Source organism: Neomonachus schauinslandi, chromosome 9 (assembly GCF_002201575.2).
Source record: "Neomonachus schauinslandi chromosome 9, ASM220157v2, whole genome shotgun sequence".
NCBI lineage: Eukaryota > Metazoa > Chordata > Mammalia > Carnivora > Phocidae > Neomonachus > Neomonachus schauinslandi.
In genome coordinates this window covers 109619958-109634713 of record NC_058411.1, presented here as the reverse complement: position 1 = coordinate 109634713, position 14756 = coordinate 109619958, and the positions used below count along the sequence as shown (strand labels likewise).

Here is a 14756-nt window from a genome sequence, read left to right as displayed (position 1 = left end):
TTCTTCTTCTTGTATGTTTAAAATTTCTCCTTAGCACCTATTATCCAACATACAATGTATTTCTTATGTGTTTATTGTTTGTTTTCTTCCATTTGAATTTAAGTAATGTGAAGATGATAGAAAAAAATTGGTACTAGTTGGTGCTCAGTAAATATTTTTGAATGAGTGGATATATTCTGCATTTTCATTGGTGTTACATTTTTAGTGTTTAGGAGCTTTTCATTACTTTGTTTTCTCAATTTTGAAATTTTTCATAATATCTTACTCTGTAGATGCAATATTTTCTCTCTTCTCTAAAAATATTACTGATAGCTTTAAAAATCTTTTTTTACTTCCAAGTTGTTTATGTCATGATTGTTTTGGTTTCTGTTTCATGCTAGGGGCTTTCCTCAGATGTCTAGTGAACCTTGGTCAACTGTTCATATTCATATTGAAACACTAAAAAGCTAATTGGAATCTGATTAATTGGGTGTGTTGTCAGTGTCTAGAACATATCAGTATATCTTTGGGTCTTTCCTCTTGGGCTGGTCAAATTCCACACAAAAGTTTAACTTTCTTCTTGGAGGATATAGTCCCAGCTGCCATATTTTCAGTATTTTCTTTGACTTTTGTAAAGTATACCCATCCCCATTTGTGCCTGGTGCTGTCTAGTCCATGGACTTTCTCTTTCATCCTCTTGCTTAGATAAAGGAGGGATGGTCATCAGGCTGCATGGAGTTCTAACTGCTTTTAAACTGACTTTCAACTTAGTGCTCTTGTTCTTAACCCATCTTTTCCACCACTTCCATAGGTACATGGTACCACCAGCTCTGGAGCCTTTGGGAGTTTTGTAAATATGGATACTTCTCAGTCTTTTTCCACAGCCAGTTTAAGATTGCTTTCTATAGGGACAGCTGGGTGGCTCAGTTGGTTAAGGGTCTGTCTTCAGCTCAGGTCATGATCCCAGGGTCCTGGGAATGGGTCCCATATCAGGCTCCTTGCTCGACAGGAAGCCTCCTTCTCCCTCTGCTTGTGCTCTCTCTCTCTCTGACAAATAAATAAAAATCTTTAAAAAAAAAAAAGTTGTTTCTATATTCATCTGCTTTCCATATTTCAAAACTATTACTATTTTCTCAGTATATTTTCTTTGTTTATTCCCTTAAAAATTATTTTATTAAATTTTCACAGGTCTCTGGAGGAATCCAAATATGTGGCCAATTTGCTATCTGTACCTGGAAAGCCCCCTGTTAATTCTTCATATTTTAATCACTGATAATTTTATCTGTTTTGTTCACTCCTCTATCTCCAGTGGCTAGAATAGTGCTCAGCCCATAGAAGATGCTTAGTAACTTTGGTGGATACGTCGTACGTAGTAAGTGAGTGTGTGACCTTCCAGGAAGAAATTAAATATTCCATAGAATGGGGTAGCCTATTAGGATTGTAAATTCCTTCAGTAGTATTTGGAAGTTCTAATATCTAACAAAGACAAAAAAAATCACATTACATGTAATACCTTTTATATTATTTACTGATTGTAAATAATTTAATAGATGTAAAGATATTAGCTGTATTAGGGGCGCCTGGGTGGCTCAGTCATTAAGCATCTGCCTTCGGCTCAGGTCATGATCCCAGGGTCCTGGGATCGAGCCCCGCATCAGGCTCCCTACTCCGCGGGAAGCCTGCTTCTCCCTCTCCCACTCCCCCTGCTTGTGTCCCTCTCTAGCTGTGTCTCTCTCTGTCAAATAAATAAATAAAATCTTAAAAAAAAAAAAGATAGTGGCTGTATTATATGTGCACATTGGTATTTGAATGTACCAGAATCCATAGAAATTCTTTGTTCTGAACGAGGAAAAGATTAGTTCAAATTGATTGGTAATCTCTGTGATAATATAATTTTCTGCTGGTTTAGCTTTTTTCCTTATTTAAACAATTTGGAGATTGTTAGATATGTCTCAGTTAACTAAAGCAAATTGTACTGTATTTGATTTTTGCAGAGATACATTTGATATTGCATGGAATGGCAGAACTGGGATTCGTCAGAGCAGACTATCAAGTAGCACCTCTTTGCTTGATAAAGACGGGATATTTGCTAATTCAGCTAGCAGCAAACTCTTGGAGAGAGCCCATGGAATTCTCATGTTAGTATTGATCAGAAATGTGGATTGCTTTTTATGACTGGTTTAAAATTTCTGGCTGAAAAAGAAGAGGGGTGATGGTAAATCATTTTCATGAGTAGAATTTTGAGTGAAACAAGTGAATCAGAAGTTGTATTTAGAGCTGTGAATCTCATGCATTAAGAAGCTGGTGATTTGTTTGTTTTCATCTCACCAGGAGAATCATGGTTGGGTGTACTCATGGAGATGATTATTACTCTTTGACAGACCCTACCTCCAGATAGAGAAAAAACTTTTAGCTCTTTTTAGGATTCCCAATCTTGAACTGCAAATGTCCTTTAATTTGGACAGTCCTAACAAATTGGGCAGTAAAATCCCGTATAAAATGGTGGCTGGGCCTTCCATAATATTAGGTACAACAGCTCCTGTTTCTATTACGGTGACTTGAATGTCAGATTTAAGGGCCCCATCTCAAAGAAAATTTGCTTTGACTTTTTGTAATCTAGAAGAAGCACTTTGTGAGATGTTTATACAGCATTCAAAAGCCTGTCTTTCTACCAAACAATAAACTAGAAAGAACCATGGGAAAAAAAAATGGTGACTGGGATCGTATATAGTGATATATAACCTTTATCCAGCCTGCCGTTCCTCATTACCTGATTATAGGACTGGTTTGAAGGCATGGATATAACTATGCAGGGTGGACCAGTAAAAAGTTCTTAGTTCCCTGTATCCACATATTTCATACACTATTTCAAAGCATATTTTTGGGCCACTAGCTAGATGTATGACTGAATTGGATTCTTTAATCCCTGTCTAAGTCAATGCTTAACAGTGCTGATGGGCTCTATTTATATAAGTCTTGCTATACTTCAGAATTGTAAATTAACTCATTTAATCCTCACAATAACTTTTAAGAGGTTGATGGTATTATCATCCTCATTTTACATTATTATATTCTACATTATTTTACATTATCACGTTGATGAAACTGAGACTTAGAGAAAAATCCTACCCTAGCAGGATTTAGATTTAGGTAGAGTTTAGATTCAAGCTCAGGTCTTTCTGACTCCCCAGCTCATGTTCATAAGCCTTGGGCATTATTCCTTTTCTTTCTTTATCTATTAAAAAAATCTTGATGTAAATATAATACTGAATTATAAGAAAAAAAAGAACAGAAGAGAATTTTTAATGTCTTTTTTTTTTTTTTTTAAAGATTTTATTTATTTATTTGTCAGAGAGCACAAACGGGGAGTGGCAGGCAGGGGGAGAAGCAGACTCCCCACTGAGCAAGGAGCCCAATGTGGGACTCGATCCCAGGACCTCGGGACCATGACCTGAGCTGAAGGCAGACGCTTAACTGGCTGAGCCATCCAGGCATCCCGAGAATTTTTAATTTCTAAAAGGGGACAGTCATTAAGTTTTTTAATAAGTACATTTTAAAAATCCATGAAATTAGGCCTCTATTTAAAGTCTTAAAATGACAGAAACAAAGTTTCTATAGGTATAAGAAAGTAGAACTTTATTAATGTCAAAAGAAAACGATATTTTAGTTTTGAATGTACAACATTACATTACTGATTATCAGACTTAAATCTGTTTATAGCAGTATTACAGAGCAGGCATTTCTTTTCTTGTTCTCTTTTCCTTGCTTTTTTTCATTCCCAAAGGTGCCTGCTTAGTTGAGTCAGTGTTTTCATATAGGGGACCTATATCTTGGAAATGGGAATATAAATCTACTATTTTAGTAGAGACCTTCTTTAGTAGAGACATTCATCTGTATAATAGTTTTTTGTAATAATTTCTAATTTTTCAAATGTAATGATTTGTCTGTATAGGAGAAACAAAAATTTCAAGTCCAAGCCTGGCCTTCCAAAGGTGAGTATTATGAAAAACTTTTTTCTATTGGTGCCCTACACCATAATTACTTTTTTATTACTCATGCAAACAGTCTTTATAAATAATCAAAGATAAGCAATACCTTATTTGTACCCAAAAGGGGGATTAATTTGTGTAATTAGTTAAATCCATTTTAGAAATAACACTGGATATTAGGAAATGGTTTAATGGTTCAGGTAAATATTTGTGATATATCTCATATTCTAGTGTTTGAAAAGCATCTGAAGTATAAATGTTAATTTTTGTTGAGTAATTGCATCTTTACATAAGATTTTTTCTTTTATCCTTAAGCCAGATTAAGGTCAAATTTTGAATTTTACCTGATTTTAAATAATTTCTAATTAGTGCTTATCTAACTCATTATCATTTAGCACTAGTCAGACAAGTTTCTGTAAAGGTCCAGATAGGCTCTCAAGCCTGTAGTCTCTGTTAACTACTTAGCTATGCTATTGTAGCACAAGTGCAGCTATAGACAATATGTAACTAAATAAGTGTGACTGTATTTCACTAAACTTTATTTTTAGACATTGAAGTTTGGATTTCACATAATTTTTCACATGTCATTAAATACTATTTCAATGTTTTTTTCAACCATATAAACCATATAAAAACAGTGGATAGGATTTGGCCCATGGCTATAATTTTCCTACAGTGATCTACATAGTAGATTTTTATTTTTTTATTTTTTTATTTTTTTTTATTTTTTATTTTTTTAAAGATTTTATTTATTTATTTGAGAGAGAGAATGAGATAGAGAGAGCATGAGAGGGAGGAGGGTCGGAGGGAGAAGCAGACCCCCCACCGAGCAGGGAGCCCGATGCGGGACTCGATCCCGGGACTCCAGGATCATGACCTGAGCCGAAGGCAGTCGCTTAACCGACTGAGCCACCCAGGCGCCCCTACGTAGTAGATTTTTAGATGGCATTCCAAAAATATTTACTGAATTTACTAAAGGAAGAAAAATCTGTTTCTTTCTCTTGTACTGTCCCAAAGAAGGAATCCTGTCACTTGTTACCTTTTTGATGAATTCCAAAATTAAAAAAAAAAAACTGAGAAGGAGCTGTTTATTCTCACAATTCTCTAGTTCAAAAAACAACAACAAAAAATATGAGGTTATTATTTCTTCTACTTAAGCCTCTTAGGCTTCTAAGGAAAATGTAATGCACTGCTTATGTGGTTTCTGGTAGTGGTAAATATTGTTTTAAACCACAAAGCACAAAGAAAATTTATGTTAAGTGGTTTGTAATTATATTCTTATCACGAAAAGATTTTATGTAGAGAAAAAGGGTACCACTTGCATTATCAAACATCTTATCTTTTCATTTGTGTTTCTTTTTTCCTTCACTGTCTCTTTAGTCTTTTGTTTTTGTTTCAAGTTTTTATTTAAATTCTAGTTAGTTAACATGTAGTGTAATATTGGTTTCAGGAGTAGAAAGTAGTGATTCATCACTTACATAGAACAGTGCTTATCACAAGTGCCCTCCTTAATACCCATCATCCATCTAGCCCCTCCCCCACTCACCTCCCTCCATCAACCCTCAGTTCTCTGTAGTTAATAGTGTCTTATGGTTTGCCTCCCACCTATTTTTTCTTCTTCCCCTATGCTGTTTTGTTTCTTAAGTTACGCATATGAGTGAAATTGTATGGTATTTGTCTTTCTCTGACTGACTTATTTTGTGTAGCGTAATACACTCTAGCTCTATCCATGTCTTGCTAGTGGCTAGATTCTTTTTGATGGCTGAGTAATATCTGTGTGTGTGTGTGTGTGTGTGTGTGTATACACATATATATCTCTCTCACATTTTCTTTATCCATTCATCGGTTGATGGACATTTGGACTCTTTCCCTAATTAGCCTTTTAGTATTTTGAATGCCACCACTGGGTCTAGCTATTTGTACTATTCTTTTTACTCTCCTCAAGTGAATACTTCTCTTAAAACTTCATACGGTTTAAAAATATTCATGTTAGCTACACCTGAAGTAACAAATTCTGTTCAATTATCAGTCACAGAAATCCCATCTATTTCTCTATTTATTTTTATTGATGTATAATTAATATACAGTGTTGTACTAGTTTCAGGTGTACAACATGTTGATTCATTGATTCTCAGTGCTCACCACCTGTCAGCAACAATGTTATTACAATATTACTGACTGTATTCCCTATGCTGTACTTTTCATCTCTGTGACTTTTTTATTTTATAACTGGAAGTTTGTATTTCTTAATCCCCTTTATCTATTTCACCCCTCCCCTCTAGCAGCTAACACTTTTTTTTCTGTTTGAGTCTGTTTATTCATTTGTTTTGTTTTCTGGGTTCCACATTATAAGTGAAATCATATGGTATTTGTCTTTCTCTGTCTTATTTCACTTAGCATAATATCCTCTTGATCTATCCGTGTTGTCACAAATGCCAAGATCTCATTCTTTTTTATGGCTGAGTAATAGCCCTATTGTGTATATGTGTGTGTTTGAATACATATACCTCACCTCTTCTTTATCCATTCGTTAATTGATACTTGGATTGCTTCCATATCTTGGCTGTTGTAAATAATGTTGCAGTAAACATAGGGGTGCGTATATCTCTCTGAATTAGTGTTTTTTCTTTGGGTAAATACCCAGTAGTGGAATTATTGGATCATATGGTATTTCTATTTTTAATTTTTTGAGGAACCTGCATACTATTTTTCATAGTGGCTGTACCAATTTAGGTTCCACCAGTAGTGCATGAGGGTTCCTTTTTCTCCACATCCTCACCAACACTTGTTATTTCTTGTCTTTCTGATGCTAGCCATTCTGATAGGTATAAGGTGCTATCTCACTGTGGTTTTGATTTGTATTTCCCTGATAATGAGTGATGTTGAACATTTTTTTCTTGTGTCTGTTGATCATCTCTGTGTCTTCTTTGGAAAATGTCTCTTTGGATCTCTGCCCATTTTTTAATTGCATCATTTTTATTAACCCCTTATTGGATATATCATTTGCAGATATCTTCTCCCATTTACTTTGTTGCCTTTCATTTTGTTGATGGTTTCCCTTGCTGTGCAAAAGCTTTTATTTTGATGTAGTCCCAGTAGTTTATTTTTGCTTTTGTTTCCCTTGCCTAAGGAGACATATCTAGAAAAATGTTGCTAAGGCTGATGTTCAAAGGGATTACTGATTATGTTTTTTTTCTAGAGTTTTCATGGTTTCAGGTCTCACATTTAGGTCTTTACTCCAATTTGAGTTTATTTTTGAGTATAGTGTGAGAAAGTGGTCAGGTTGAATGATTGTCATTATGTTATTTGTCATTTATACTTTGAGAATTGCCTGTTTCCGGTCTTTTGTTCATTTGTTAATTGTGGGATGAGTTTTTAAAGGAATTTTTATAGTTCTTATGTACAGATAGTAAGTCTTTGTCATTGTTGGAAAAATTTTACTGAGTTGCGTTTGTTAAAATATGTATTGTATTTATCACTTGAAGGTTTGTATTTTTAAGTGTTTATATTGTCAAAATTAATATTTTTTAAAAAGACTTAAATTTGTCATGTTTTTAACTCCGTTCTGTGCTTCTCATATAATAAAATTTTTAGTACTTTTTGAGTAACATTATATAGTTTACATATGTGTAGATATATTCTTTCCATGGACAGACTCACTGCCATAAATATGGTATGGTTTTAAAAATTGTGATTGGCTACAAAAGCTCTCAAATACTTTATTAATATCCTATTTTGTATTCTTTAAGTGCTTTATGTATAACTCCAGTCTTATTATTAAGATTAGTAATTAGTATATCAGGATCATGGTTGATAGGGTTGATGTTTTGTTTTCATTTTCTGTATACATTTCTGGCTTACATGCTATAGCCCTAGGATTGAATTTAATTTACTGTCTCTGTGAGTCAGGATTCAGTTACAGATAACAGTAATAACTGTGGATATTTTTAAGTAGAAAAGGACTTAATTCAAAGAGGCACTTACAAAATCATTAGAAGTCTTAAGAGTTTCAGAGTATTAAAAGAGCAGTGCAGAACTGACCCCAGCTGTAATCAGCTAGGAAAGCAGGAAACTGCCATTCTAGCTGCTGCGTTCAGGCACATACTATCCGTGGTATGATCCAGGAATCAGAAAGGAGCTGCTACAACTATTGGCTCCAGGGCTAAGGTGCATTTATTAGAGTTTCAGTGACAACACAAATTCCGTGTACTCTGCCTCTCAACTCATAAAGGTAGTACCTGGACATTGGGATCACAAAAAGCTAAAGTACTTTGATGTGCGTGCTCGTCAGAAGAAACAGAACCTAGTAGTCAAAGTCTCTGCTTCAGTTATACCTTCCTAGCTTCACGTGTGGGATTTTAAATGATAAACTTAAATTGCATCTGGAACCCAAATGCAAGAGTTTGAGAAATGCCGTTTTCTTTTTAGCTGGAAAGCTTCTGCTGGAAAGCAGGAGGGGTAGGATGGATGTTGAATATCCAATCTCTCATATTCACCACAGTCATTATACATAGGTGATAATGAAAACTGGCTTGTAATTTTGTTTTTCCTGTTCTTTGATTAATTTATGTGAGGAATTTGATTTTTCTCCCTTCATTTCAGCACTTGCTGGACGTAAATTCTTTAAAGCATCTGACAAGACTGACGCTACAGGATCGCATCACCAAGTCTCTTCTTCATTTGCACAAGAAGAAAAAACCTCCCAGCATCAGTGCCCAGTTTCAGGTTATTTCTTACTTTACCTTTTTATATAAAAAGGTTTTTTAGAGGAATCTGTTTCATTCAGATTGGCATTGAAAAGTCAAGGTGATCTGCAAGATACCTGAATGGAAGATGATACATATGACTTAAAAGCCATATTATAGTGGTCATTTTGAAGAGAAGTAACAGGGGTGGAAAAAGTCCGCTGCCTTTCGTTTTCATCCTTTTATGTGTGGGTAGTGGATATCCCAAAGAGTAATTCATTGTTTTCAGTTGAGGAGACAGGCAGCAGAAGATTGATACTATAAACAAAACCTGCCTTTAAGCAACTATCAAGGAAAAAAAATGAAATGGTATATGTATATACAAACTAGTATATAGTATATCTTTGGTTTTATATGAAGTCATAGAACAGGCAAAACTAACTTACCATCTTAGAAGTCAGGGTAATTGTTACCCTTGATTCAGGTGTGGCGGTGGGTAACTTTTGTACAGTAACCTTGCTAAATTCAGTGGGATGGGGTAAAGATGGGCTTCTGAGGTTCTGGTAATATTTTATTGAGTTGGGCTTTGGTTACAAGAGTGTGTTCCTTTTGGGAAAATTCATCAAACTGTGTACTTGTGATTTAAGCATTTTATTTTATGTATTTTATAATACAATAAACATTTCTGACAAGAACACTTAAAAGTAAAAAAATTATATGTTGCTGTAATATATATGACAATAATAATAGGAGTCTATATGGTTATAAGGCTTCTAAGTTTTACTGGCAGTCACAAAATATTAACTGAGTAGACTGTGACAAGTTTGCATATTATAATCTGTAGAGCAGCCACTAAAAAATATGTTATCTGACCATAAAATAGAATTAAACCAGAAATCAATAAAGAAAAGATAACAATCCCCAGATATTTGGAAAATAAAAAGCAGACATCTAAATAATGCATGAGTCAAAGAGGAAGGAAGATTTTAAAAATATTTTAAATGAAAGTAAAATATCAAAGTTTGTGCAATGTAGCTAAAGCAGTTTTCCAAGGTTCACTGATAACATTAAATGCTTTTAATGAAAGGAAAAAGGCCTCAAATCAAAAACGTAAGCTTCTATCTTAGGAAACTAGCAAAAGAAAAACATACTAATTCCAAAGCAAGCAAATAGAATGAAATGATAAAGATAAAAGCAGAGATCAGTGAAATCGAAAACAAAAATAATAGAGAAAAATCAATGAAACCAAAAAGTTGGTTCTTTGAAAAGATAAAAAAAAATTATAAACCTCTAGCTAATCAGAAAAAAAAGAGGTAAAGTACAAATTATCAGTATCAGGAATGAAAGAGGGGGACATCACTAGCATGAACACTGAAAGTGGGGGACTACTAGCTAGTGGATACCCTACAGGAAATTTTCAAAGTTGTTCTAGGAACGCATGAGTTGGAGTAAATTGTTTCATGAAATTGAAGAAAAGTGAAAAATTTATTCTAGACATTATTCTTTAATATATCTGCATTATATACTGTTGCCAAACTATCAGCTTTAAGATTAAACTACCATCCTTCTCCTTAATTTAATCAGTATTGGAATATACACAACTTGCTTTTGAGAAAGAAAGCTATTTCTGTGTATACCATTGTTTCAGCATAGTTTGCCAACATTATTGTTTGTATTTATAAATTGTTTTCTGCCAGTTTAGAATGGGAGAAAATGCTAATTATATTGCTCTGTATTGCAGGCCTCGTTAAGCAAGCTGATGGAGACTCTTGATCAAGCAGAACCCTATTTTGTAAAATGCATTCGTTCTAATGCTGAAAAGGTAAAAATGTCCTTTAAATGAGAGCTTCTAGCTCCACTTACTTCAAATCAGGCTTTACATTTTTTTTAAGGAGAGTAAGTAGAGGGAAAGAGCGTTTATAATCTTTTTAAGGAACACAGTGTTCTGTATTTTCTGTAGATATCCTTCTATTTCTGTACTTACCTGCCTTTTTGGTATTTAAATGGGCTTGATTTAGTGTTTCCTAAGAATCTGAGAAACAAATATGTTAGGAAATTCCATCATAAAAAAGAGTTTTATGCAACTTTTGTTACCCTGAGATTTAATCTTATTTGCATATAAGCTGTCATTCTTAAAGAATTTGCTTAGCATTTTTTATGTTTAGAGCTTTTTATCTCTGCTAAATAAGGAAGGTGCTGTGGACATTCTTGATTCCTTCCTGTTTTCTATGATAGGTCTCCTAATTAGAGTTTTGCAAAATATATCTAATAAGTATAAACATTTGTCATATTTCTTTATGTTCATCATAGAAAAAAATAGTTCCCAGCCTGAATAGCTAAAATGTATAGTTCTCTAGTACTGTAAATATATAGTGTGAATTAGATCCAGCTTTCTTAATTTTTAGGAAGCAGTCTTCAACTCTGCAGTTTACAAACTTTGTGAACTTACCGTTTCTGTGGCTTTTACGTTTTCATCTTTGTAAGAATATACTATAATTATAGGACCAGCCTAATAGTGTGTTGGTAGTATACATGGGTCAATACCTGCAAAGTACTTAGAATGTTCCTGGCCCCGAACTAATTGTTTAGTGTTTTGCTAGCTATTCTTTTAGAGTAACAAAAAAGGAAAACTTTTTATTTACAGTTAAATAGAAGTTTGAGTCCTATTCATTGAGACCTTGTTATACAGAGAGTTTAATTAGTGAAGTGTATTTCAGGGCATAGAATAAGTACTAAATAAACATTGACTGCTATTATTACTATTTTTTTATTTTTATTTCTTAAAGATTTTATTTATTTGAGAGAGAGAGAACACAGGAGGGGCAGAGGGAGAGGGAGAAGCAGGCTCTCCGCTGAGCAGGGACCCCAATGTGGGGCTCAATCCCAGGACCCTGGGATCATGACCTGAGCCAAAGGCAGATGCTTAACTGACTGAGCCACCCAGGTGCCCTGACTGCTATTACTATTTAACATAAGTTGCCCATTTGATTTTTTTTCCTTGATAGTTGGTATGTCCCATCTCTCTGCAGGAAAATGTTTGGGATTGCCTTAGGGGGTCATTAAAAATAGTATTTAGAGAATAGGAAGAAATCTCAGAAGCCCCAAATAAATCTTTGGAATAGCTAAAAACATGCCTACTGAGATGCCTACAAGTGACAGGGTGTTGTGACTGGTGATGAATGACTACCTCCCATTAGCTTCTTCCTCATCAGTACCTAAGCAGTGAGGAGATCAGTTCTCAGGAACTATAGCAATTTTTTGTTTTTCAGTGTGTCCTACCAGTATCATCAGCAAAAAGCATTTAGGGAAATAAGCTACTCTTTTATTTTTTTTTAAAGATATATTTATTTGAGAGCAAGAGAGAGAGTGGGGGGGGTGAGGGGCAGAGGGGGAGAAAGAGAATCTCAACCCATCTCCCTGCTGAGGGCAGAGCTGGAGGCGGGGCTTGGTCTCATGACCCTGAGATGATGGACGTGAGCCAAAACCAAGAGTCAGATGCTTAACCAACTGAGCTCCCCAGGTGCCACGGGAAATAAGCTACTCTTAAACTTGTACTAGTCATTGAAAGAAGAATGTGTCAGCTCTCAGTTAACCAAGGCAACTGGTAGAGTGAGTGGGGTAGGTGGTTTCTGAGTGAGATTATAGAGAAAATCTTAATTAAAAACAAAAATACAGACACTATTGACTATATATAAGTAGGTTATAGATTTCTTTAGTGGCTAGACTATGTGGCCTCCTCCTCTGGGCAACTACATTTCTTTTTAGCTTTGAAGGTCCTCTCCCTCTGCAACTAGAGCAGCCTGGAAGCTTGGTTTCTCCTTTTTCCCTAGGGTCAGGCAGTTAGACCTTTTCTGAAGCTACCAGCTGGGGAGGTAAGATTTTCCCGTCACCTCAGCTGTGTCTTAACCAGACAATCTCCAGTCAATTTTTAGACATTCAAAAGCTAACCATACTTATAGGAGAAACATTAATTTGGGGATCTCTTAGTCTGGGTTAATTTTTTTCCATTTGCTTTGTTTTAGCTGCCGTTAAGATTCAATGATGCCTTGGTACTTCGACAGCTTCGGTACACTGGGATGCTGGAGACAGTTCGAATTCGCCAATCTGGATACAGCTGCAAATATTCTTTCCAGGTTATACTTTTATAGTGATATTTAAATGTATATACACTTAAGTAAGTTATTCCTGTGTCGTGCTTATTTTTTATTTGGGTCTCACTTGTTTATTTCTCCTATTTCTTCGTTTGCATTCCATCTTTTGTATACAGAATTGAAGAAGGGTAGAGAGTACTCACTTCCATTGAATGGCAGTTATTAAACTGTGGTGTGATAGAATCCAGTTCCTGGCTATTCTCATTTGATCTGAATGTTTGCTAATACTAAGTTTACTCATAACACAGTAGTTCTTCCTACTGATTACTCCAGTAATTGAAAGAGTTCAGTCAGAACTGTCTAGTTCAAAAGATTCCATTTAGTTTTCTGTAAAGTTATCTCAGCCAGATTTTCTTTCATCGTAAGCTGCCAGCAAGGCTTACAGTTATTCTCATCAGCTATTGCTGCTATGGGTATAGAAATTATGTTGAAGCTTTTCAGCAGCTGAGCAAGTTCTTTGCTGTTTCTGGGAGGGAAAGCTTCATTCTCAGTTACACCGTAACACCTTTGCATATTTTTCTGCTAAAAATTTCAGTTATTAAATAACTTTTTCCTTGGTCGTTAATATAGCTTTCTCAAAAGGGATCATTAGTTTCTGCTTTTTTCTTCTTCCATTCCCCTTTGATAACAAAATATGTAGAATTCACTATCTTCTCTCTACCCCCACCCCCATTTTACAAATTAACTGTTTTGTAATTTTTTAAATTAAGTAATTTCTTGGTTTCAGTCTCTAAAAGATGAGGAAAGGATCAATAAAAGGACAATTAGCTAGTTTAGGACCATGTTTACATATAATTTTCTTGTGATTTTACAACATTTTTCTTTTCATTTTTCAGGATTTTGTGAGCCACTTCCACGTACTTCTTCCCCGAAATATTATTCCATCCAAATTTAACATTCAAGATTTCTTCAGGAAAATAAATCTTAATTCAGATAATTATCAAGTTGGAAAATCCATGGTAAATATAACATATGCAGTCCTTATCAAATTTGAGTGCATTTTTATATTTAAATAATAATGACGATCATGAGAACATTTATGAAAAAGTTAGTGTACCAGATATCATAAGGAAATTGATTAGGCCAAGACTTTTACTTAATATAGTCAGTATTAACCAAAGAGCTTCTTGCCAATGCTCTAGTTCTGTCTGTAGTTTTAACTGCTTAAAAACAATCTCTTCCCCAGGTATTCTACCATAATTTTCAACTCAACTTGCTCGAAGTGACCTTATCCAGATTCCCCTACTGTCCTTAATTTATCAACTACTCTTTCTCTGTCATCCTTCTTCTAGGTTCTTAGGCTAAAAACTGTAATTATATTTGGACTACCCTTCACTTTAATCCTTTTGCAAAGTTCTGTTTCTTTTTTCCCTCACAAATGATTTTCATCTCTCCCTTTTTCTTCATTCCTACTGCTTGCATTTTAGTCTGTTCCTTAGCTCTCACTTGTATTTCTCTTACAGTAAACAGATCCCTCATCTGATTTCAGTCTGTTTGTCATTCCATTTAACTCACTCTACCCATAGTATCAAAATCATCTTAGTACCTCTTTCTTTTATGTTGGCTTCCTGCTTAATAATAATCCCATGATAACCTCCTCATTAAATTCAAACATCTTTCTCTTCAAGAACTTCCATGTCCTGACTGCACACCATTTAATATCTTCTTTATGAAGATTAATTGTTCTGTTGACCCCTGTGTATGCTGCCATGTACATGTACATTTATTATTATTTCCAACTCCTTGTTTTGCTCAGGTAGAGGCCTCTGTCTTTTGCCCTTATAGTTTACTGTTTTCCTTTTTGCATATCTAATATCGATCTCTTATTTTTTTAAAATAGTTTTTAATTTTTGACAGACATGGGAGGTGATGGATACATTAATTAGTTTGTGATAATTACTTCACAGTGGATACATATATCAAGATAACCCATTGTACACCTTAAATATATA

The 14756-nt window shown here is 34.7% G+C and overlaps 1 protein-coding gene across 1 annotated transcript in view; it reads left to right on the top strand.

Annotated features, from left to right (window-relative positions):
• MYO9A (myosin IXA) overlaps positions 1-14756 on the top strand; it is a 245325-nt gene that overhangs the window by 121578 nt on the left and 108991 nt on the right. The window contains exons 16-21 of the mRNA XM_044917756.1: positions 1974-2117; positions 3932-3971; positions 8571-8693; positions 10395-10475; positions 12676-12786; positions 13641-13763. Coding sequence (XP_044773691.1) covers positions 1974-2117; positions 3932-3971; positions 8571-8693; positions 10395-10475; positions 12676-12786; positions 13641-13763 — 622 coding nt within the window. The remainder of the gene's footprint in view (positions 1-1973; positions 2118-3931; positions 3972-8570; positions 8694-10394; positions 10476-12675; positions 12787-13640; positions 13764-14756) is intronic.